Raw genomic sequence first — 17,688 nt, 5'->3', positions numbered from 1 at the left:
TCTCCTACACACTTTAAACAGGAGGGTGAGGCAAAGGGGTTGTAATCTGCAACTACACAGCTAGATGCCATTTAATCTCACACTAGTTCTTTAACTCCCTGGGATTTTCTTGTATGGGCTCAAGCTGGTATGTTGATACAGACAAATGTTGGAATACATTTTATGTTTCGGTATTTATTTATTTATTTCATTTCAAAACTGGCACAAAGGCAAACAGTTGAACAAAAAATTGCCCTACTTTAAAATAGTAATTTTTTGGATGTAATCTGTTTGCATGTGGTGGTCTGCTGTCTTCCTGCTCTGTGGAAATCTGTTGTGTTTACTTTAAAAAAAGTTCCTGCTTAGTGGTATTTGCTTTTGACATGTCCACAGGTGTAAGTCCTGGTCCTGGTATTGTTCTTGCTGGTTCACTGTCATGGCTTACTGGGACACTTAAACAGAACTGAGCCCTTGTTTGTGTTACTAGTAACATCTGTGCTGTGCAAAAGGCCTAATAGAACAGTATCATCATGCACTTAGATTAATTATTTGCCCTGTGAGTGCAGACGTTTGAGACCGACCTTGACAAAAGAGCTCCTTGAACAAATTGTTTTGTATGTTGCATACATCAGCAGATATCACTAAAGTTCAAACAAATTTTGTGTTTATCTCGACAGCTGCCAAGCATCCTGTTACCCCCCCATACACACACACACACACTTCCCCTCACCCCATCCAACCCCACTTCCAAGCATTTCACGCCTCCCACAGACTCACTCTCATCGCTCATATAAGCTGGTTCCAGATCCAGTCACAGTATCTTTTATCAACTTGTTGGAGAGAAATCTGCCTTCTGAAAATCTAAGCTCTTGCTAGAAAACCATACAGCTATGATTTGGATCGGAGGCCTCACAGGATTTTGGATAATTGCACTGCTGACTCTTAATAGTGCAAATGTGGGAGGTAATTTCTTCTACGTTCTTTGAGTGTTATATACTTAATGTACTCTTCAAATTGCAATTCTGTTAACGTATGTGTTTCTTGATTTCCACAGAGACCAAAAGAAACTTTCTAAATGAGCCTGACGTCCCTTTCCCACCTGCCCGTCCCACTGCTCAGAACCTCGCTGCCATTTGCTATCAAGGTCAGGGTCGTCCCAGATACCCAGCCAGCTTCTTCCCGAGCTCTGGTGCCAGCCACTTCTGCCGCCGTGGAAAGGCCATCAACCGTTTGGAGTCGTGGTACACGGTGTGCTGCAGTACACTGGCAGCAGAGCAGAGCACCCAGATACTCTGCTGCGCCGAACAAGCTGTGAGTCTCTGTGTTTGTGTTTGTCTGTGTTTGTGGGAGAAAATCCAAAGACAATATATGGACAACGTAACTTTATATTGCAATGTAATAATAATTTCTGTAATGCAATGTAAAAAAACTGCTAGTATAAACATATTTGACCATGTTTCTACCTGCTACACAAATACCAAAAGAACTGGTAGTTTTAAATTATTTTTTTGTTATCTTTTGGCATTTTGGCAATTTTCCTCATATACTCACTTTTTTGTGATTGTCTTTTTCAGAAAACAAACGCAAAATACTTCCAATGATGACTCATATTTCAGAAGAAATAAATATATACAAACTAAGCATGTTCATAGAACCAGATTGAAGAATGTAAATGACAAGATTAATTTAAGTCTTAATTAAAAAACAAGTTAAATTTATGACTTTTTCATGCGAGTATGGGGATAGATAAATGGTGATGGAGAAACAAAATCTTGTCAGCTATGTGCCTCATTTCCTAAAGAATCAGCATCAAAAGATATAATAAGGAGGAAATGTGCTTTTGGTAAACAATCAAATAAATTTTTCTTACAGTGGAAACAAGCCCTGTCCCAGTTCTGTGTGGAGGAATACTCCACCATGACTGTCCCATATGAGTGCTGTGCGGACAGAGGAGAAGCTCAGTGGATGTGCTTTGACAGAGAGCTGCCAAACCCAGACTACTACCCAACACCAGGCTACACTGCACCCCCGGCCCCCCTGGAGCCAGGATTCATCTTCAGTCCAAATGCTTGTTAAAGATATAAAAAGACAACAACAAAGTATGTGCACAGGTCCCATTTGGACAAACCTACATCACATAAAATGTACAAGCTGAAGTAGTAATGTTGTGCAGATCTTTATCACAGATGCTCAGAGGAGGACGGGGCATGCTGGTTGTGTTTCTGCTGCGTAGGGATGATAACAGCTGAAGTCAGGTTTTTGTTTGATAACTCTGTATTTTAACCAAGCTTTGTCACGAGAGCAACACAATTTTCTTAAGTGCAAATGTTTACTGTTGTAACTCAAATGCGTGGATTTCACAGTTACTGACATGTATTCTTTGTTAGAGACAAATGAAAACAATGAAATAAAGACATAAAAGTTCTCACATCTTTCTTTCATTAAACACATAAAGGGCATAACCATGGCCATTGGAGAAACATCAGGTTAGCAGCTTCAATTAAGCTGCTTTGTACCAAGTTCAAGTTCTTCATGTAATAATAATAAAAAAGAAAGAAAATCCAACATGTAATACAACAAGGGTCCACCAGGGGTCCCAGTTTGCTGTAATAGTTGGGTGTGTGACTTATAGATCACTTTGAGTGTGTGTGTGTGCTCCCCAACCTGAACAGACATGTGCAGTAAAAGTCACAAATACATATTGAAATCAAATCTAAACACTGTTTGATTGAGATTATTGCATTGTAAGTCTGACTGTAAGTGAATTAGGAGAGTCATCTGCTCCAAAGAATGGTATTTCCTGTTTCAAAATAAAAGTTGACCATTCTAAATCTACATCAGTAGAAACGCAGTCCATACAAATATCTTACATAAGAGTAATATTTGTGATCATAATATTAAAGGAAATATCATGTGGTATTTGTTCTGATATTTCTATTCCCATTCACACTTGCTGTTAAGGTTAGGGTTAGGGTAAAATGTGCAGAGTATCAAAATGCTGCAGTTACACAGGTATTGTTTTGCAGTAGTGGAATGAAACTGAGAATATTTATTTATTTATTAAACTAAAGTACAATTTGAATTAGTTGTACTTTGCCTGAGTGCTTCCACACATCTATTTAACTATAATTCATAGGAAAATGTGAATATGGCACTTTTAACTCCACTGTATTTATTGAACAGGTATAGTTACTAGTTATTTTAAAGTTTAAGATTCTAAATACACAACTTATTTAAAGACATAATGCTTTGTTATAGATCAAACTACAAAGTTATTATGCTGCTTACATGTTAATGCATTAGTAATAATTCATAAATAAGATCATTCATAGTAACTAATGGGACCCAGTCTCCTGCATAATGGATAACTTTTGATAATTCAAGTCCATTTTTCTGCTAATACCTTTGTACATTTACAGATTAGATCAAAGTATATTTACATTTTGCAGCTTTAACTTGATTCAATAATATAAATACTTTCACTGCTATATTGTGGCACAGTCGCCTTACTTGAGTTATAAGTATTTAAGGCTTCATTTTACAACTCAAAAGCAAAGACTGCTCTTCACCATTTGACAGTTTTTATTCATCATTTGCTAAACAGATCACAATCACTTGAATAGGCTATATTTCAATATTTAACCACACAATAATCAATATATTTTAATATGTTGCACATTAATGTTTTATTTACTACTATTCTTTATACTATATTAGACATAATAATCAACCTATATATGTTTTGTGTTTATTTATGGATGATGTAAACAACAAAGTTAATAAATAGCCGGAGAAGAAAGTAAATAGTTTTCTTGTGACATTATTGTGTTTTATTCTGAAAGAAGCCCTCACCGGAAGTTCTGCTCATTCTCTGAAAACTGCCGCTTCCGCACTGCTTCCTTGTTTATTACTTTTAGGGAAAACAGTAGCTTTAGAAAGATAAAAAGGTTGTTTTTTTCTCCTTCTGTCTCTGAAAACTACAAGAACTCCTCCACAAGATTTCCGAGTGAGTTGACTTGTTTGTTTGTTTGTGTTGTTGTTTGTTGGTTATTAAGCGTCATTCGCTTGGTTGAAGTTAGAAAAGTAAAATCAGAGTTAGCGGCTAGCTGTTCTCGCCCTCTCCGTGTCGTTAAATGTCGCAATCATCTCCTGCAAGCTGGTTACAACACGCTGGTTTTAACATTACAGTTTCCCCAAGTTGCACCATTGAACAAACAGTTGCTGCTGTTGTGCAGAAAGTTGCCATTAAGTGGGGTTTATTTTCAGCTCCTCCATCAGCAGAGCCAGTCAACGTGGCTGTTGTCAATATTTGTGTTGTCATCTGGAAGTTAGTGTTTGCTGTGTAATGAGCTACTTTTTATTTGGTTTTTTTGACACAGATCCCTCAGAGACTTTCACAGAGGGAAGCTGCCATCGTTTGATGTTCAGTAGTGAATCAGGATCTGAGTTTCACTACAACCGAGTCTTGAGTTTCTGGTTTGGATGGCCACAGCTGCAGAGGAGCCTCCAGGGCTGCAGGGCCCCGCAGCCTGTAAGTACTGTATTATTATTAGTATTAGTATAATACATCACCTTCTCCTGAAAGAGATCATATATATATATATTTGACATTAGGCATGGGATGATATGAAAGTTTACGATTATCTTGGCCAAAATTATTGCGATACATGATGTTATCACGATAATCACGAAAATATACTTCGTACTTTTAAAATAGCCGAGCCTTCAGCCATGGGGACGCACTTCAAAAATAAAAACACATTAGAAAAATCAATATAGGACTATATGCCGGCAAGCTTGAAAGCTTTTTCCGGTCAATCCGTGTGACGATATTCACGGTTATCGCGATTCACGATCCGCAATGATATTGTTTATTGTCCCATTCCTATTTGACATAAGTTTGTATGAGTTACTTAAAGTGGTACAAATACATGGACATTGGCTCAAGTTATGGATCCAAGTCAGTTTCAGTTGAATGTCACAATAGAAACAATCTATATTCATAGTTCAATACCCAACCAACTTGATGTCAACGTTGAATTGTTTTTAGTTTTAGGTCTACTGTTTGTTAGTCCAGTCCCTCTATGAATGTTGACCTTATGGTCATATAATATGAAAGTTTATTGAGTTAAACTGAGAGGTGTTCTAATATTTAGTCTCTTATTGAAATAAGAAACACTTTGTGTAAGAGACTGCATTAGTTTTAGCAGAAGGAAATAGAAACGTTTAAGGAAGTTAAAGGAGAAGTAAAGCGAGTTATTTATTGTACGTCCATAAAGTTGTGGGATTCACAAGTAACACATTTAAAAAAGATGAATGAATGCAACCAACACTAAAATATCCTGACTGCTTTTCCCTCTGGTAAGGGTCAACCTCTAAAACGTATATGGATCCTACATTTCCCATAATGCAACAAATATCGTCTTTTTTATTAGACCCTCCTACTAAATGCTTGTGACTTTTAAGCAGCACACACCCAGTTTGTAAGTTTAAGTTTGAAGTCTCTGATATAGAGATTAAAACACTCATTGGCCCTTTATGAACTCACTTTTATAATAATAGCATACTTATTTAATTCCCCCCATTCCACGCAAAGACCTGCAGTGTCAGATCTGGAGGAGACTGTCTTCTCTCAGAGGTAATGAACGAGGTGCGTCTGCATGCTTGTTTCAAAGCTCAGCTGCACTCTTTGTTTTAAGCATTAGGGAGTGGTGGAAGCTGTTTCAAGCTGTGTTGTTTTAATTAATGCATCCAGTTGTAGAACTGCTTTTATTTTAATGCATTACTTATATTCCTCCTTGTGTATTTCTTGTATAACTTGTATGTTCCCTTCCCTTTCTCACTCCAGATTCGCCTGGGACTCGAAAAAATGCTTCTCCGGAGGTGAGAAATAACAGATTTGTTTGAAGGAAATGCGTAATATCAGTTAGGAAACACTTGCTGTGGTCTTCTTAGAGATTACAGATATTTAGCTGACGCATCTGCTATTCCTTCCTCTTTTAAACATGAGAATACGATTTTCCTTGAGTTTATTTAATTTTTTTTTACCTCTTGTAATTCTCCCTTCCACCATGTTTGTATTGACAGAGTCCAAGCACCAGCATGCCTCAGAACATGAAAAAGACTATCGGCCATCGTGGAATTGATCCCACTGGGGAGACTACGTACAAGAAGGTAGGAGATGACGTACATTCACTCACTTAGAGCTACAACTCACATTTATTTTCATCATCTATCAATCTGCCAGTAATTTTCGGGAGAGGCAGATTAACTAAAAAACTGTGTGTCAGTACAGTACTAGTTTGTTATTCGTGTTGACGTGCAGTGTAAGTCAAATTACATGTGAGAATTTAAAAGTGTGCATTATCAGCTGGTTACCTGCCCGTGTGGCATGAAAACGTTAATAAGTTATTCACCAAAGATTTAAACAGCTTTTGTCATTTCATACATGTTTCATGTTTTTCTTCCAGACAACATCATCAGCCCTGAAAGGTGCTATCCAGTTAGGCATCACACACACGGTAGGCAGCTTAAGCCATAAACCTGAAAGAGACGTCCTGCTGCAGGACTTTGAAGTGGTGGAAAGCATCTTCTTTCCCAGGTGAGTCTTTAAAATGATAAAGTAAGAATATGTTGTAAAGATGATTAAATGTTTGCTTCATTTATTGTGTCTGTACTACATTAATAAGTCATATATGTGAGTTAATCCTCTGTCTTTTTACTGGCAGTGAAGGCAGCAACCTAACACCAGCACACCACTATGGCGACTTCAGGTTCAAGACGTACGCCCCAATCGCCTTTCGCTACTTCAGGGAAATGTTTGGCATCCGGCCTGATGACTACATGGTATTCTTGATTACTCAGTATCTGGTATAATCAGAAAACAGCAAAGCTCTGAAGTAAGGGAAAGAGCTGTGAACTTTGAGAAGAAAGGTGTGGTTGGGGAACTGGAAAGAGTGAAACTAGTGAAGCGTGAAATAATGGAAGTGTTGACACACTAGAGGTGGGGCTGCTGACGAGGCACGGACGACTATTGCTTGTCCTGTTTTTATCTGGTCAGTCTGTGTTGTTTGTTTTCCATCACACGTCTAACCACTGTTCTCTGGTTACAGTATTCTCTGTGTAACGACCAATTGATTGAGCTGTCAAACTCCGGGGCCAGTGGATCTCTCTTCTACCTCTCTACTGATGATGAGTACATTATTAAGACAGTGCAGCACAAGGAGGCAGAATTTCTGCAGAAACTGCTTCCGGGATACTTTATGGTAAGATTTGCTCAGGGGCTTTAGGTACAAGATGGTATCTGCAGAATAAATGTGTACCCAAGATGCAAGACCCATCCCTCATAGGATTATTCAGACACATTGACTTTCAACAAACAAAACATTCTGGTATGTTAACCCGCCATCTAATAACAGCGAAACGTAAACAAGATAAACCTTGAACAAATTACTTTCTAAAAGATATCCACATACCAAACATACCAACATACCAACACACAAATCACGGACACAAAACAAGTCCAAATGAATGCTGAAGTTCATAAACAAGTAGTCTACAGTCCAAATACAGTCTAAGGAATGTGTTTCTCCTCGAATGCCATGGTTTTAAAAAGAGATTCCGAAAATGCAAAAACATGATCAAAAATGTATTCCATTAAAGCTCCATTCTCAATACTCAATACAAATCTAAATCATGACTTAAAGGACAGTTTAAATTGAAATTAATTTCAACCTCCATTGAACTCACAATATTCGCAGATTCTTTTATCTTCATATCACCATTAACTGCCAACACAGGCGCATATTTATGAAGTCCCAAAACAACACAAACTGCCCGATTATGGACCTGTTCACTTTCCTGAAATCTTTAGTATCCCCATATTCCTGACACAGGATCTAAAACAGGACAGACACATGTTTGATACAGTTTGGAATATGTTGAATAACCCTCATCTCTGAACAGTTTTGTGTTTTGCCCATAACACCACCCAAACCCCTGCCTGCAGAGTCTGCTAGAACTGAAACACCATATAAAAAAAGACAAGATATTTATATTTATCTGTAAACTTAAGTTGTTTCTCACCCACATAAAACTGAAAACTGCTCCTTTCTCTACCTGGTTTTCGTGCATTCATACACTAAGTCTCCACTTGTTACACCACTCGTTATAATGAAAATATCTCTTGCCAAAGATTTAATTTTGTTTTAACTTCCCTCCTTCCACATTTTCCTTTCCGCAGAACCTGAACCAGAACAGGCGGACCTTATTACCAAAGTTTTATGGACTCTACTGTGTCCAGGCAGCGGGTAAGAACATCCGTATTGTAGTCATGAACAATCTGCTCCCGAGCGCTGTACAAATGCACCTCAAGTATGATCTAAAGGGCTCTACCTACAAGCGACGGGCCTCAGCTAAAGAGAAGGAAAAGGCCGTGCCCACATATAAGGACCTGGATTTCATACAGGACATGCAAGAGGGGCTGCGAATGGAGTTGGATAAGTACAGTGCTGTTTGCAAGACCATCCAGAGAGACTGTCTGGTAAGAACTACAGAACAATGTCTGACATGTGGCTACAAGCATGATAATTTAGCATTCATTTTAGATAAAATGACCATAAACACACTGTCTACTTGTAAAAAAAATTAACCACAAGCTTTACAGTACTTGTGTTCCTTGTTTTCTGTTCAGCTTTTGCAAAGTTTCAAGATTATGGATTACAGCCTCCTGGTTGGAATCCACAATCAAGATCAGGCTTGTCGAGAGCAGGCCAGCGAAGAGGCAGTGGCTGCAGCTGCGGACCAAAGGAGGCCACAGGGCCAAAAGTCCCTGTACAGCACTGCTATAGAGGCCATTCAGGCTGACGCAGGGAGCAAGGGATCAACAGACACGGAAGACAAGTGAGTGACAGTGTTACTAGGGCTATAGAGAGTTCATGTCTGAGACAACTTCCTTGTTACAGTTTTTGTCACCACAAAGAACTGTTTACTGAGAGGAATGACAGAGCACTAAATTATATTTCTTTTTGTTTCATTTTACAGAACTGGAGGCATCCCAGCACGAAACTCAAAAGGCGAGAGGCTGCTGGTGTATATTGGTATCATTGACATTCTGCAGTCCTATAGGTAAACAGTATACATTTTTTTTTATAGCAGAGCGGCAGCAGCTTAAGTTCTCTGTGTCTACTCAGGATGTGTTCGGGCACAGTAGTGAGTGTAGGTCACCCTTGTTTTGACAGCACTAAGAACCAAGCACACGATCAGTTTAGTCACACGTGTAACACAAAATAAAATGCACTGGAACCTTAAAAATATGCTTTGGGTCACATTTATGTGTGTGTACTGTAGCCGTTACGCTGCCTGTGAGGACAGCTTCATTGATTAAAATAGGAGCACATCTGTTCCATCAAGCACGCTTGAGATGAACGACTAAAATACACAGCTGAAATGCCTCCTGTGTTGACCAGCTGTTACAATACCTCAAGGAATGGACCAGTCATAGCAAATGCTTGTACTGTACAGTTAGATTTGACAGAAAAAGCTCCAGAGCTTGCAACAATCTTAATAATAAACATGGAGCACGTTAGAAGAAGGTTGTGATGCTGCAGCAGCAAATGCTGTTAGCATGAGAGTATGGCTGCACTGTCCCACTTCATGAATATGATCGGATGTTTCTTCAGATCACAATGATAAAGTTTAAAGTGGATGTCAGTTTAATGTTTTTGCTTTTTGTTATATGGAGCCAAATATGTTTGATCGTTTAACTTCAATAAGTAATCCAGGCTCTATGTTTTTGTTTTTTTTAGATTTGTAAAGAGGCTTGAACACTCATGGAAGGCTCTGGTTCATGATGGGGTACGGTACCTCTACTAGCCTCAGTTAAATGTGTTTTAAATGAAATGATATATATACATAACCCCCTGTAATCATTCCTTTTACTTCAGGATACTGTATCGGTACACAGACCTGGTTTCTATGCAGAACGATTTCAAAGATTCATGTGCACTGTAGTCTTCAAGAAGATCTCATGTAAGTACGATATATCTATGTGTGCATGAATACATAGGGCTTTATTTTTGTGAACCTTGGGCTGCAGCACAGATCACAGTTGAGTGCACCCTGCTCACTGTTTAATCTCAATACTGTGGCTAAAGATTTTGAAATAACTCTCTTGTTTCTGGGAACACCTCAAACAGTCTTTTATCACATGATGTTGGTTATTGAAGCCACAAATCCACCTGTATTGTAATCAGAAATGTCGAGCTCACTTTGGTCATACTCAAAAAAGATGACGCACAGCCGTTGCCCTGTTTATCTAATGTTTTGGAGACACAGGCAGGAACGGATGCTCTGAGGGAGTTATTATAGAGAGAAGTTTTAATTGATTTTTCCATGGGACTGTGTGTTTTTAATGTGTCAGCCCCCTCACACCTGCTGATTTACAGTGCATTATAAACTGTGTAGAAGAATAAACTCTAACAACAACGTTTATCTGCAGAGAAGCATAAGGGTTTCTGTGGTTGTTTTGCTTGTTGCACAAAATTTAACCGGTGGATATGCTGTACGTAATTGTGGCTTGATAGTGCACAACATCACTCAAATTAGAGACTGCAGATGAGACTGATATCTGCTGCCTTCATAGGCTGCAAAGAGAGTTACCAGTGTAAAGGAAGGGCTGTCAGTACAGGATTGCAGAGCGAGTAAGAATCACTCATTAATCCTTATTCTGTGTGGCTGGCATTAAAACCACCAAAGTCCATGAAATCACCTCAGTGTGCACCATGAAAATGCCAGTTCACCAGTGTGATAAAGACACCAAAATTGAGTCCATAATGTCAGTCTCACTTTATGGCCTCTTAATTAACACTTTTCCTTTTGTGTCTAGTAAAGACCTCCCCATCTAAAAAGCGCCGTGCAGCGGCACATGTTCCTTTGAAGAAGACTGCTGGTCAAGTCAGCTCTGAGTCCAAAGACGGTGAAGGAGACAAAGGTAAGAACTGGAAATACAATTTAAAAATTCAGCTTGAGGGCTGAAGACAAATTTTGTTGACTGATAACTGCAGAGATTCAGTCTTCCAGCATGTACCAGCATGTGAAGTGCTTCTTTCACCGCAACGGTTTTTCCTCCCTTCCCACCCAGTCATCCAGTCAGGTCGTCCTGACCTCCTCCCAAAAGCCTTACCGCCCAGAGACGCTTCTGGCAACTCTACTGAAACCGCCGTCTCCTCCTCCTTGGGAAAGCCTGGACTTGCTCCCACAAGTCAGCCTCCTTCTGACTCTCAGGATACCAGCAGGTCAGTGGGAGTGGATTTAAACAACACGTTGAGCAACGAGGAGGAGCACAGCACCCCCAAGAGGTAAGAGGGGAAAGTAAACATGAAGATGAGTATTTTAATGAGTGATCCTCAGTAGTAGTATATATACATAATAAAATGCATTTGGTACTGTAATGTCTTAGTTTAGTAATGAAAATAATTGTTGCCCTACTGAAGGAACCCATTATGGTGAATGAGGCATTTCATTTTCTACAGGATCTTGACTTTGGTTTGAGCCTCAAAAAGAACTTCCTTTTACTCTGTATGCAAATCCCACCTTTAACTCAATCTATAACCTACGTGCTCCTATTTCACTGGTTTATCTTTTGTGGGTTGTACACAGACTGTGAGTAAAGGCTGCCTGAGAGTGTAAACTAAAAATGTCCCTTAACAGGAAAATCAGCATGTGTTAAGGCAGTGCAGCATCTTTTAGATTCTCCATCTAGTGGCAGACAGCAGAAAGCATGTCATGCAATGTATAATATGTAACATTTAAACACATGTAATGGTTAAAGATTACCAGACCTGTGTTATATATTTTGTTGAGTTGTGTACTTACATTATCCCAAATGTTGCCAACAATGTTCAAACCCAGAGAAATCCATAATGTTATTCCAGGTAACAGTTTCAATGGGTCGCCTGTCATATCCCAGTTAGCCCCTCTGCTTGCTGTAACTTCTGGGGAAACACGGGATACCTTACTTTGTCCGTGAACAGAATTCTGCCCGAGTCACATTAGATAGACTTTCATCAGCAGCAGTGGTTGTTTAACGATGCAGACAACAACTCCCATGATTCCACACTACTTCACGATGTCATCAAACTATATCTTTTTGTTATTTGTTTGATGTGAGAGACCCCTAGTAATTACATACTGTGTGTAAATCATTGTTCTTTTTAAGGAAAAAAGCTTAAAAGCTTGTTTAAAAAATGGGTAACATTTTGAGAAGTATGAATAGTTTTGCACATTACACACAAACACTGTTTCATTTTGTATGAAGGTCCAATTAATTTACACTGCTCCTTTTGTTGCTTGCAGAGTTCAGTTTGGGACTCCTGAAGAAAGTATCGGCGGTGAGGACGTGATCTCCCTCAGTGACATTGTTCCTAATGCAAGCAAATGCTCTGTAAGTTGATAGAATTTCTCTTTTTCTTGTTAACTTCTGTGGAGTGGTTTTCTTAACCAGTTTCATTTCCTTTGATTTACAGGTGTGAGAAGGATAAACGGAGCGTAATCAACTAAGACAAACATGGAGGATGTTATTAACGTGGTTGAAATGTTACAACCCCTTGGTGTGATTTGAGGTACCACAACTGCAAAAGTTATAATGCATCAGCGAGACCAAGTGGGATATTTAAATGCTTTTTTGTTTTTGTTTTTGCACTTTGATTTCCAAATCTCAACATGGTATGAGCACGTAAGTAGGTGGTTGTGTTCCGACACTAGTAATTGCAGGTACATTAATGCTGTGGTTATTGAACACTATTATTCATCTCGTAGGAATGCTTCTAGATGGTTCTTGGCACATATGTGCTTGAATATTCGTTCGATTCGGTGAGGAATGTAACATGATGAGTTTATCAAACTTATTGTCTTCTTGGAATTAATTCCTCTTTTTTTTTTTTACCAAAATGCTGTAGCACATCCCCATGCATTCGTTGCTCTGCAAGTGTCTGGGCCCATATAGCCTTTCTGTTATATGTTTGACTTGGATGCTTTAACACAAGACCATATTATGTGAATTGGGAACGCAGTTTTAAATAAAAGGGTTTATTTTTTTAAAGAAGTCACTGTTATAAGCTGACAATTTTTAAGCTTATTCTGAATGCAAATTATGCTGGAAAAAGAAGTGATCCTCAGCTTTCAGTTTTTATTTAAAGGTTATATATAAAAGATTTAAAACATTAATATAGCAGCAAACAACTATCTGCTACACAAATATATAGATGGTGTCCTGAGCAGAGAATGACGTCACACTCTCTTCTCCTTTGTCGTTATCGCAGCCTCTCTGTGCTTCATTTTTATTTGCTTTAACTACCTGGCCGTGCATGTATGTTAGTTTTTAACTGAGGGAGAGACTGAAACTGCTGTTTTTCTCATCTATGTTGGTGAATTAAGGATTTATTTTGACTTATTGGTGATCGTTGGAACAGTGGAAAAACTAACAAAGACGGTTTTGGTGAATTTTACTTTGTTTCAGTCTAGTTTGAAGTGTGTTTAACAATTTAAAATTACTGGTTTTGTCAATAGAGTCTGGCGTGCACAGTGCCCATTGTTTTGGCTCAAGATGCTGGCAACATCTTCTAGCAAGTGAATTTTGTAGATATAACCTTTAACCAGCTGTTCCAATGGTCCTTTTAAAGACTGTGAATCCTAAATGTCATCTCTCATGTTCCGGTTGAAGGGTTATTTTAAAAGGAGTTTTTTTTAATACTTATATACCGTATGATCTGATATCAGTTTCAGGTTTAGTGTTTAGACGGAACAAACGGTGACCTGGGGCCTGTCTCATGAAGCAAGACTAGTGAGATAGTCAGAGTTTGGAGTGAACCTTGTTCTTTTTTTATAGTTCTCTTGCCACGATGGCAACTAAAGCACCAGATCAAACCAGCAAGGAGCAGTTTGTGTTTTAAGGCTTTTTATGTGGATCATTATGTCCAAAAGAACCACCTGCTTACCAATCAATTGTTAGTAAATGTAATCACCATTCTTACAGTATCCCAATGAACAAAACCACAGTGTTCACATTAAAGTGGTATGTACCAAAGAGCATAGCATGACATTATTATTATCATTATTATGATCATTATTATTATTATTATTTCCATGGACACATTGATATGGCACTATCATAAATAACAAGAGGTCATTGGCATTTATTCAAAGCATCTGAAACCAGCCCTCATTAATATCATCCAACTACAGCACTGGCAGTTTCAGACAGGGTCCAGTACAACCTGCGCCACCTAAAGGCAAGACAACAGCAACACCTTGAGCAGTTTTAACTCAGGTTACAGCCAATACATGTTAGAACTGTCCTTTTTTGTTGTTTTTTTGTGTGTAAGTACCGGTATGTTTATGTGTATTGCTGTTTTATATTTTACATTTTAAGCACACAAAAAGTCAACATATTTTGTCGAATAGAGTAGAAATACTTTACCGATTGTATTCGTCCAAAGAAACAAACTAGGGTAGGATGCAAAGGAAAAAAGGCAAATTAGCAATGTCGGTTGGGAGGAGTTTTAAATTTGCTGCTGAATATTTGAACAAACTCGGGTGGAACTGCATCTTCTTTGTATTTGTATGTACACTTTTCCACTATATGCAGTAGTCTGCTGCTAATCTATTATTTTCCACTCTAGGCTACTCATACTATATGTTCACACTGATTTATTATGCAATGCTATTTGATAGTGATATTATTTTAAGCTTTTTGTATACCCGTTTCTGCTTTTTATATTCAAGTGGTGAATTTAGTATTTCCTAAAAAAATACTCATGTTATATTAATGATAATGTTGGTATATTTTGTTGACCATCTCTTATTAACTTCACTTTTGTGGATTTGTTCATGTTGCATGTGCCAGGATTAACAGAGCCAGTTTTGTGAGCTTTGTGAGACATGGTTATTCACAATTGTCAACTTAGATAGATATTTTTGAGACAGGCCCCAACTCTTATATAGTTGCTCTTTTTTCATTAGCAAAACATGGCAATTGCTACCTGGTGGGTAAAAGTATAAAACTGTTCGTCTGCTTTTTATTAACTCAAACTGGTAGACTTAGTATTAGTATTGTTGGTTCAATTCAAGTTGGTTTTAGCACTCAAAACAGGTGTGCAGTGTTTTAACTTGATGTTATCACTTTAACTTGCCAAGTTTTACAGAATTGTTTGATATTTGAAAATTAATTTGAATTTAAAAGTCTTGAAAGATGCTTCGATTATGCAACCAAAGTCTTTGTTCACTCCATATTCAATTTCCCAACCAAGATAAGATGAACAAGCACGATTTGGGCATTTTTATACATCCTGTAAATGGTTTATAGTGGTTACTTTATTCTGTTGCCTGATAAAAGGCAATGCTTGTTCGAATATTTAAAGTGAAACTGTGACTTATTGTAAAAACTCAGAAGCAGTTACACACGCAGCCTATGAACCAAACATGTAAATAGTCATATGTATTATAGTATTTATTACTGTATATGTCGCTCTGGTTTCGGAAATGTTTATCAATGGTAATGATGGATTTAAAATGTGCCTTTTTCTCGCACAACAAACTAAGGCATGTAACTCTGAAAGAGTGTTTCCTTTGTTCTTTGTGAGGATTTTCATTATTACGATAACAATTGTTAAATCGTTTTTTTTTCTTCCCTGTATACTTTTGTTAATTGCCTTTGAATTATATAAATGTGTGCACATCTGTATACAAGAATCACAACAATGCCTTTTCACAGAATATGTATTGAGAAGTTTTCTCTCTTGCTCCATTGGGAATATCATGTTTTTTGTACACTTGTACCTGAAGTTATTAAAGAAAAAAGACATGTTGCTTTTGTTTGATTATATTGCGTTAAACAGATCAACTTATTATGTCTAATAGTGTTATGCAATATGACTGCGATACACACCGTAAGACAACCTTCAGGCATTTTAACTGTTAATAATGAGGATAGCTATCCCTTTTATATTTCTTATTGTATGACACCCTTGTAGTGTTGCAGATTAATAAACATGAATGGTTTGTGGAACGTATTGATTTTATTTTGATTTTTGCATTCATAAAATGAAGTACCTGGACTTGTCAGGTATTCAAATTACAGAATTTGCCAAAAAAGACACCTGCCTGGTTGTTTATCCATGAACAACTTCTCATATCGAGACCTACTTTATGTTGATATTGCAATATAAAATTAAAGACGTAAAAACCTATGATAAGGATTTCAAAAGAGTAAAATAAACTAGAATAATAGCATTTTTCTGAAGAAAATGTGTGGGATTGTTGCATCAGCTGCTGCTGCTCACCAGCCCAGCTTTTGAAAGAGTCCCAGCAAGATGTCTGAAGATATCACCTAAAATTGGTGGTGATTGAATAATGCATTCAAGACATATAGTAATGGTTCATGAATGGCCATATGGTAGAGCAATTGGAGCATTGCTTTGTCTGGACCCACATAATCCAGGAAATAGAAATATGTGTATGCTTACATTGTCAAATAAAACCTTCCAATTCAATGTCATGCTGACATAAAATCCCAAAACCAAGACTCTTAAAGTGTAACAAGATCTCCAGGGTTGTGTAAATAGTGAATGCATTTGTATTTGATGACCTGTGAATGAGAACAAGTTGGTGTTTTCATCCCTCACACTTCTGACCTTCCTTCATTATTGTAAATGTCCTATATTATCAGCAGTAGCCTACTGTAATATCTCTAGTCATTACTGTGACTCATTTTGATCACTATTTCCACTACAAAAGAATCAAGGGACTTCATTTTATATATTGGGCCACTGGGATACGGTTAATGCAATGCAAAGACAGCAATGGTTGACCATGATGCAATGAATGAACCTTTTTCACAGTAGCCACTTCAACATGAAATAGTAGGGTAAACAAAGGTGTTACAAGTTACACTAATAAGGTTCCATTTGCCCTATTATTTCATGTCAAAATGGCTGCTTTGAAAAAAAGTCTATTAGTTGAAAGTAATAAATATCTAGCGATTGACATATTATGATGAATATGACACCAATTTAAAAAATAAATTTGAGCAATTAGCAGAAAGCACTTGACATGTATTGTTTAGCAGAAAGTAATGAATATGAAGCCTGCTGACCGCTGAAATAAACCACAAACCGTTGCTGGATATGCAGAAAACTGAGGTGATCTGAAAGCTCAAATGCACTGAACTGTTGAAAAAGCTGGAAGCTGAAATGTAAAACTGGCAGACCTAAAAGCCGAACTGCATTCCCCCAAGAAGTCAAGCGCTGAAATACATTTGCTATAAAAGCTGGAAGCTAAACTGGAATACTGTCAAAGCTGGAAGATGAAATGCATTGCCTTAAAAGCCTGGAAGATGAAATGGTTAAACTACTAAACTGAACTACTGAACGCATGTTATTGCCTGAAAGGACGGAGGCTGAATGGCACTGCACCAGAAAATCTAAAAGATAGCAAAAAAAAAATAAACACAAGTTTAATAGGTGTGACCAGAAAGTTTAAATGTAATCTGTAGCTGAAAGTATCTGTGAAGAGTAAAATAAAGGTGGAGCAGGTCTGAAGACAATTTAAAGATATTTCCCACTCTCATTGTAATTTATGTTTTAAAAAGCTTCATATTATATATATATATATATTAATATATTAATATGTATATATATATTAATATATTAATAT

General features: G+C 37.6%; 2 protein-coding genes across 4 annotated transcripts; both read left to right on the top strand.

The window, feature by feature from the left end:
* The first annotated feature begins 793 nt into the window (after nucleotides 1-793).
* ecm1a (extracellular matrix protein 1a) lies at nucleotides 794-2,407 on the top strand. The gene is made up of 3 exons (XM_035681497.1): nucleotides 794-942; nucleotides 1,034-1,290; nucleotides 1,852-2,407. Exons 1-3 carry the CDS (start codon nucleotides 870-872, stop codon nucleotides 2,053-2,055), a joined length of 534 nt encoding a protein of 177 aa, XP_035537390.1. The 5' UTR covers nucleotides 794-869; the 3' UTR covers nucleotides 2,056-2,407.
* A 1,445-nt stretch (nucleotides 2,408-3,852) lies between these two features.
* LOC118342652 (phosphatidylinositol 4-phosphate 5-kinase type-1 alpha-like) lies at nucleotides 3,853-16,046 on the top strand. Of its 3 annotated transcripts, none has more exons than XM_035681259.1 (17): nucleotides 3,853-3,985; nucleotides 4,359-4,510; nucleotides 5,576-5,617; nucleotides 5,828-5,862; nucleotides 6,067-6,153; nucleotides 6,450-6,580; nucleotides 6,708-6,825; nucleotides 7,092-7,244; nucleotides 8,222-8,521; nucleotides 8,672-8,880; nucleotides 9,022-9,105; nucleotides 9,786-9,834; nucleotides 9,924-10,008; nucleotides 10,865-10,969; nucleotides 11,120-11,336; nucleotides 12,334-12,421; nucleotides 12,504-16,046. In XM_035681259.1, exons 2-17 carry the CDS (start codon nucleotides 4,462-4,464, stop codon nucleotides 12,507-12,509), a joined length of 1,758 nt encoding a protein of 585 aa, XP_035537152.1. In that variant the 5' UTR covers nucleotides 3,853-3,985; nucleotides 4,359-4,461; the 3' UTR covers nucleotides 12,510-16,046. The 3 variants fall into 3 exon arrangements, with proteins under 3 accessions (XP_035537152.1, XP_035537151.1, XP_035537153.1); XM_035681258.1 differs by having other exon boundaries at nucleotides 5,576-5,629; XM_035681260.1 differs by lacking the exons at nucleotides 5,576-5,617; nucleotides 12,504-16,046 and having other exon boundaries at nucleotides 12,334-12,430.
* Nucleotides 16,047-17,688: the final 1,642 nt, after the last annotated feature.

This window comes from Morone saxatilis, unplaced genomic scaffold (genome assembly GCF_004916995.1).
Source record: "Morone saxatilis isolate NCDOM2014 unplaced genomic scaffold, NCSU_SB_2.0 Contig9, whole genome shotgun sequence".
Lineage (NCBI taxonomy): Eukaryota > Metazoa > Chordata > Actinopteri > Moronidae > Morone > Morone saxatilis.
This window is presented reverse-complemented; position numbering and strand designations above follow the sequence as displayed.

Coding starts and splice junctions, on each gene's coding strand:
- ecm1a (XM_035681497.1), top strand. CDS start 870: ATGATTTGGATCGGAGGCCTCACAGGATTTTGGATAATTGCACTGCTG. Junction 943..1,033: donor TAATAGTGCAAATGTGGGAG/GTAATTTCTTCT, acceptor TGATTTCCACAG/AGACCAAAAGAAACTTTCTA. Junction 1,291..1,851: donor TCTGCTGCGCCGAACAAGCT/GTGAGTCTCTGT, acceptor TTTTTCTTACAG/TGGAAACAAGCCCTGTCCCA.
- LOC118342652 (XM_035681258.1), top strand. CDS start 4,462: ATGGCCACAGCTGCAGAGGAGCCTCCAGGGCTGCAGGGCCCCGCAGCC. Junction 5,630..5,827: donor TCTCAGAGGTAATGAACGAG/GTGCGTCTGCAT, acceptor TTCTCACTCCAG/ATTCGCCTGGGACTCGAAAA. Junction 10,009..10,864: donor AGTCTTCAAGAAGATCTCAT/GTAAGTACGATA, acceptor TTTTGTGTCTAG/TAAAGACCTCCCCATCTAAA.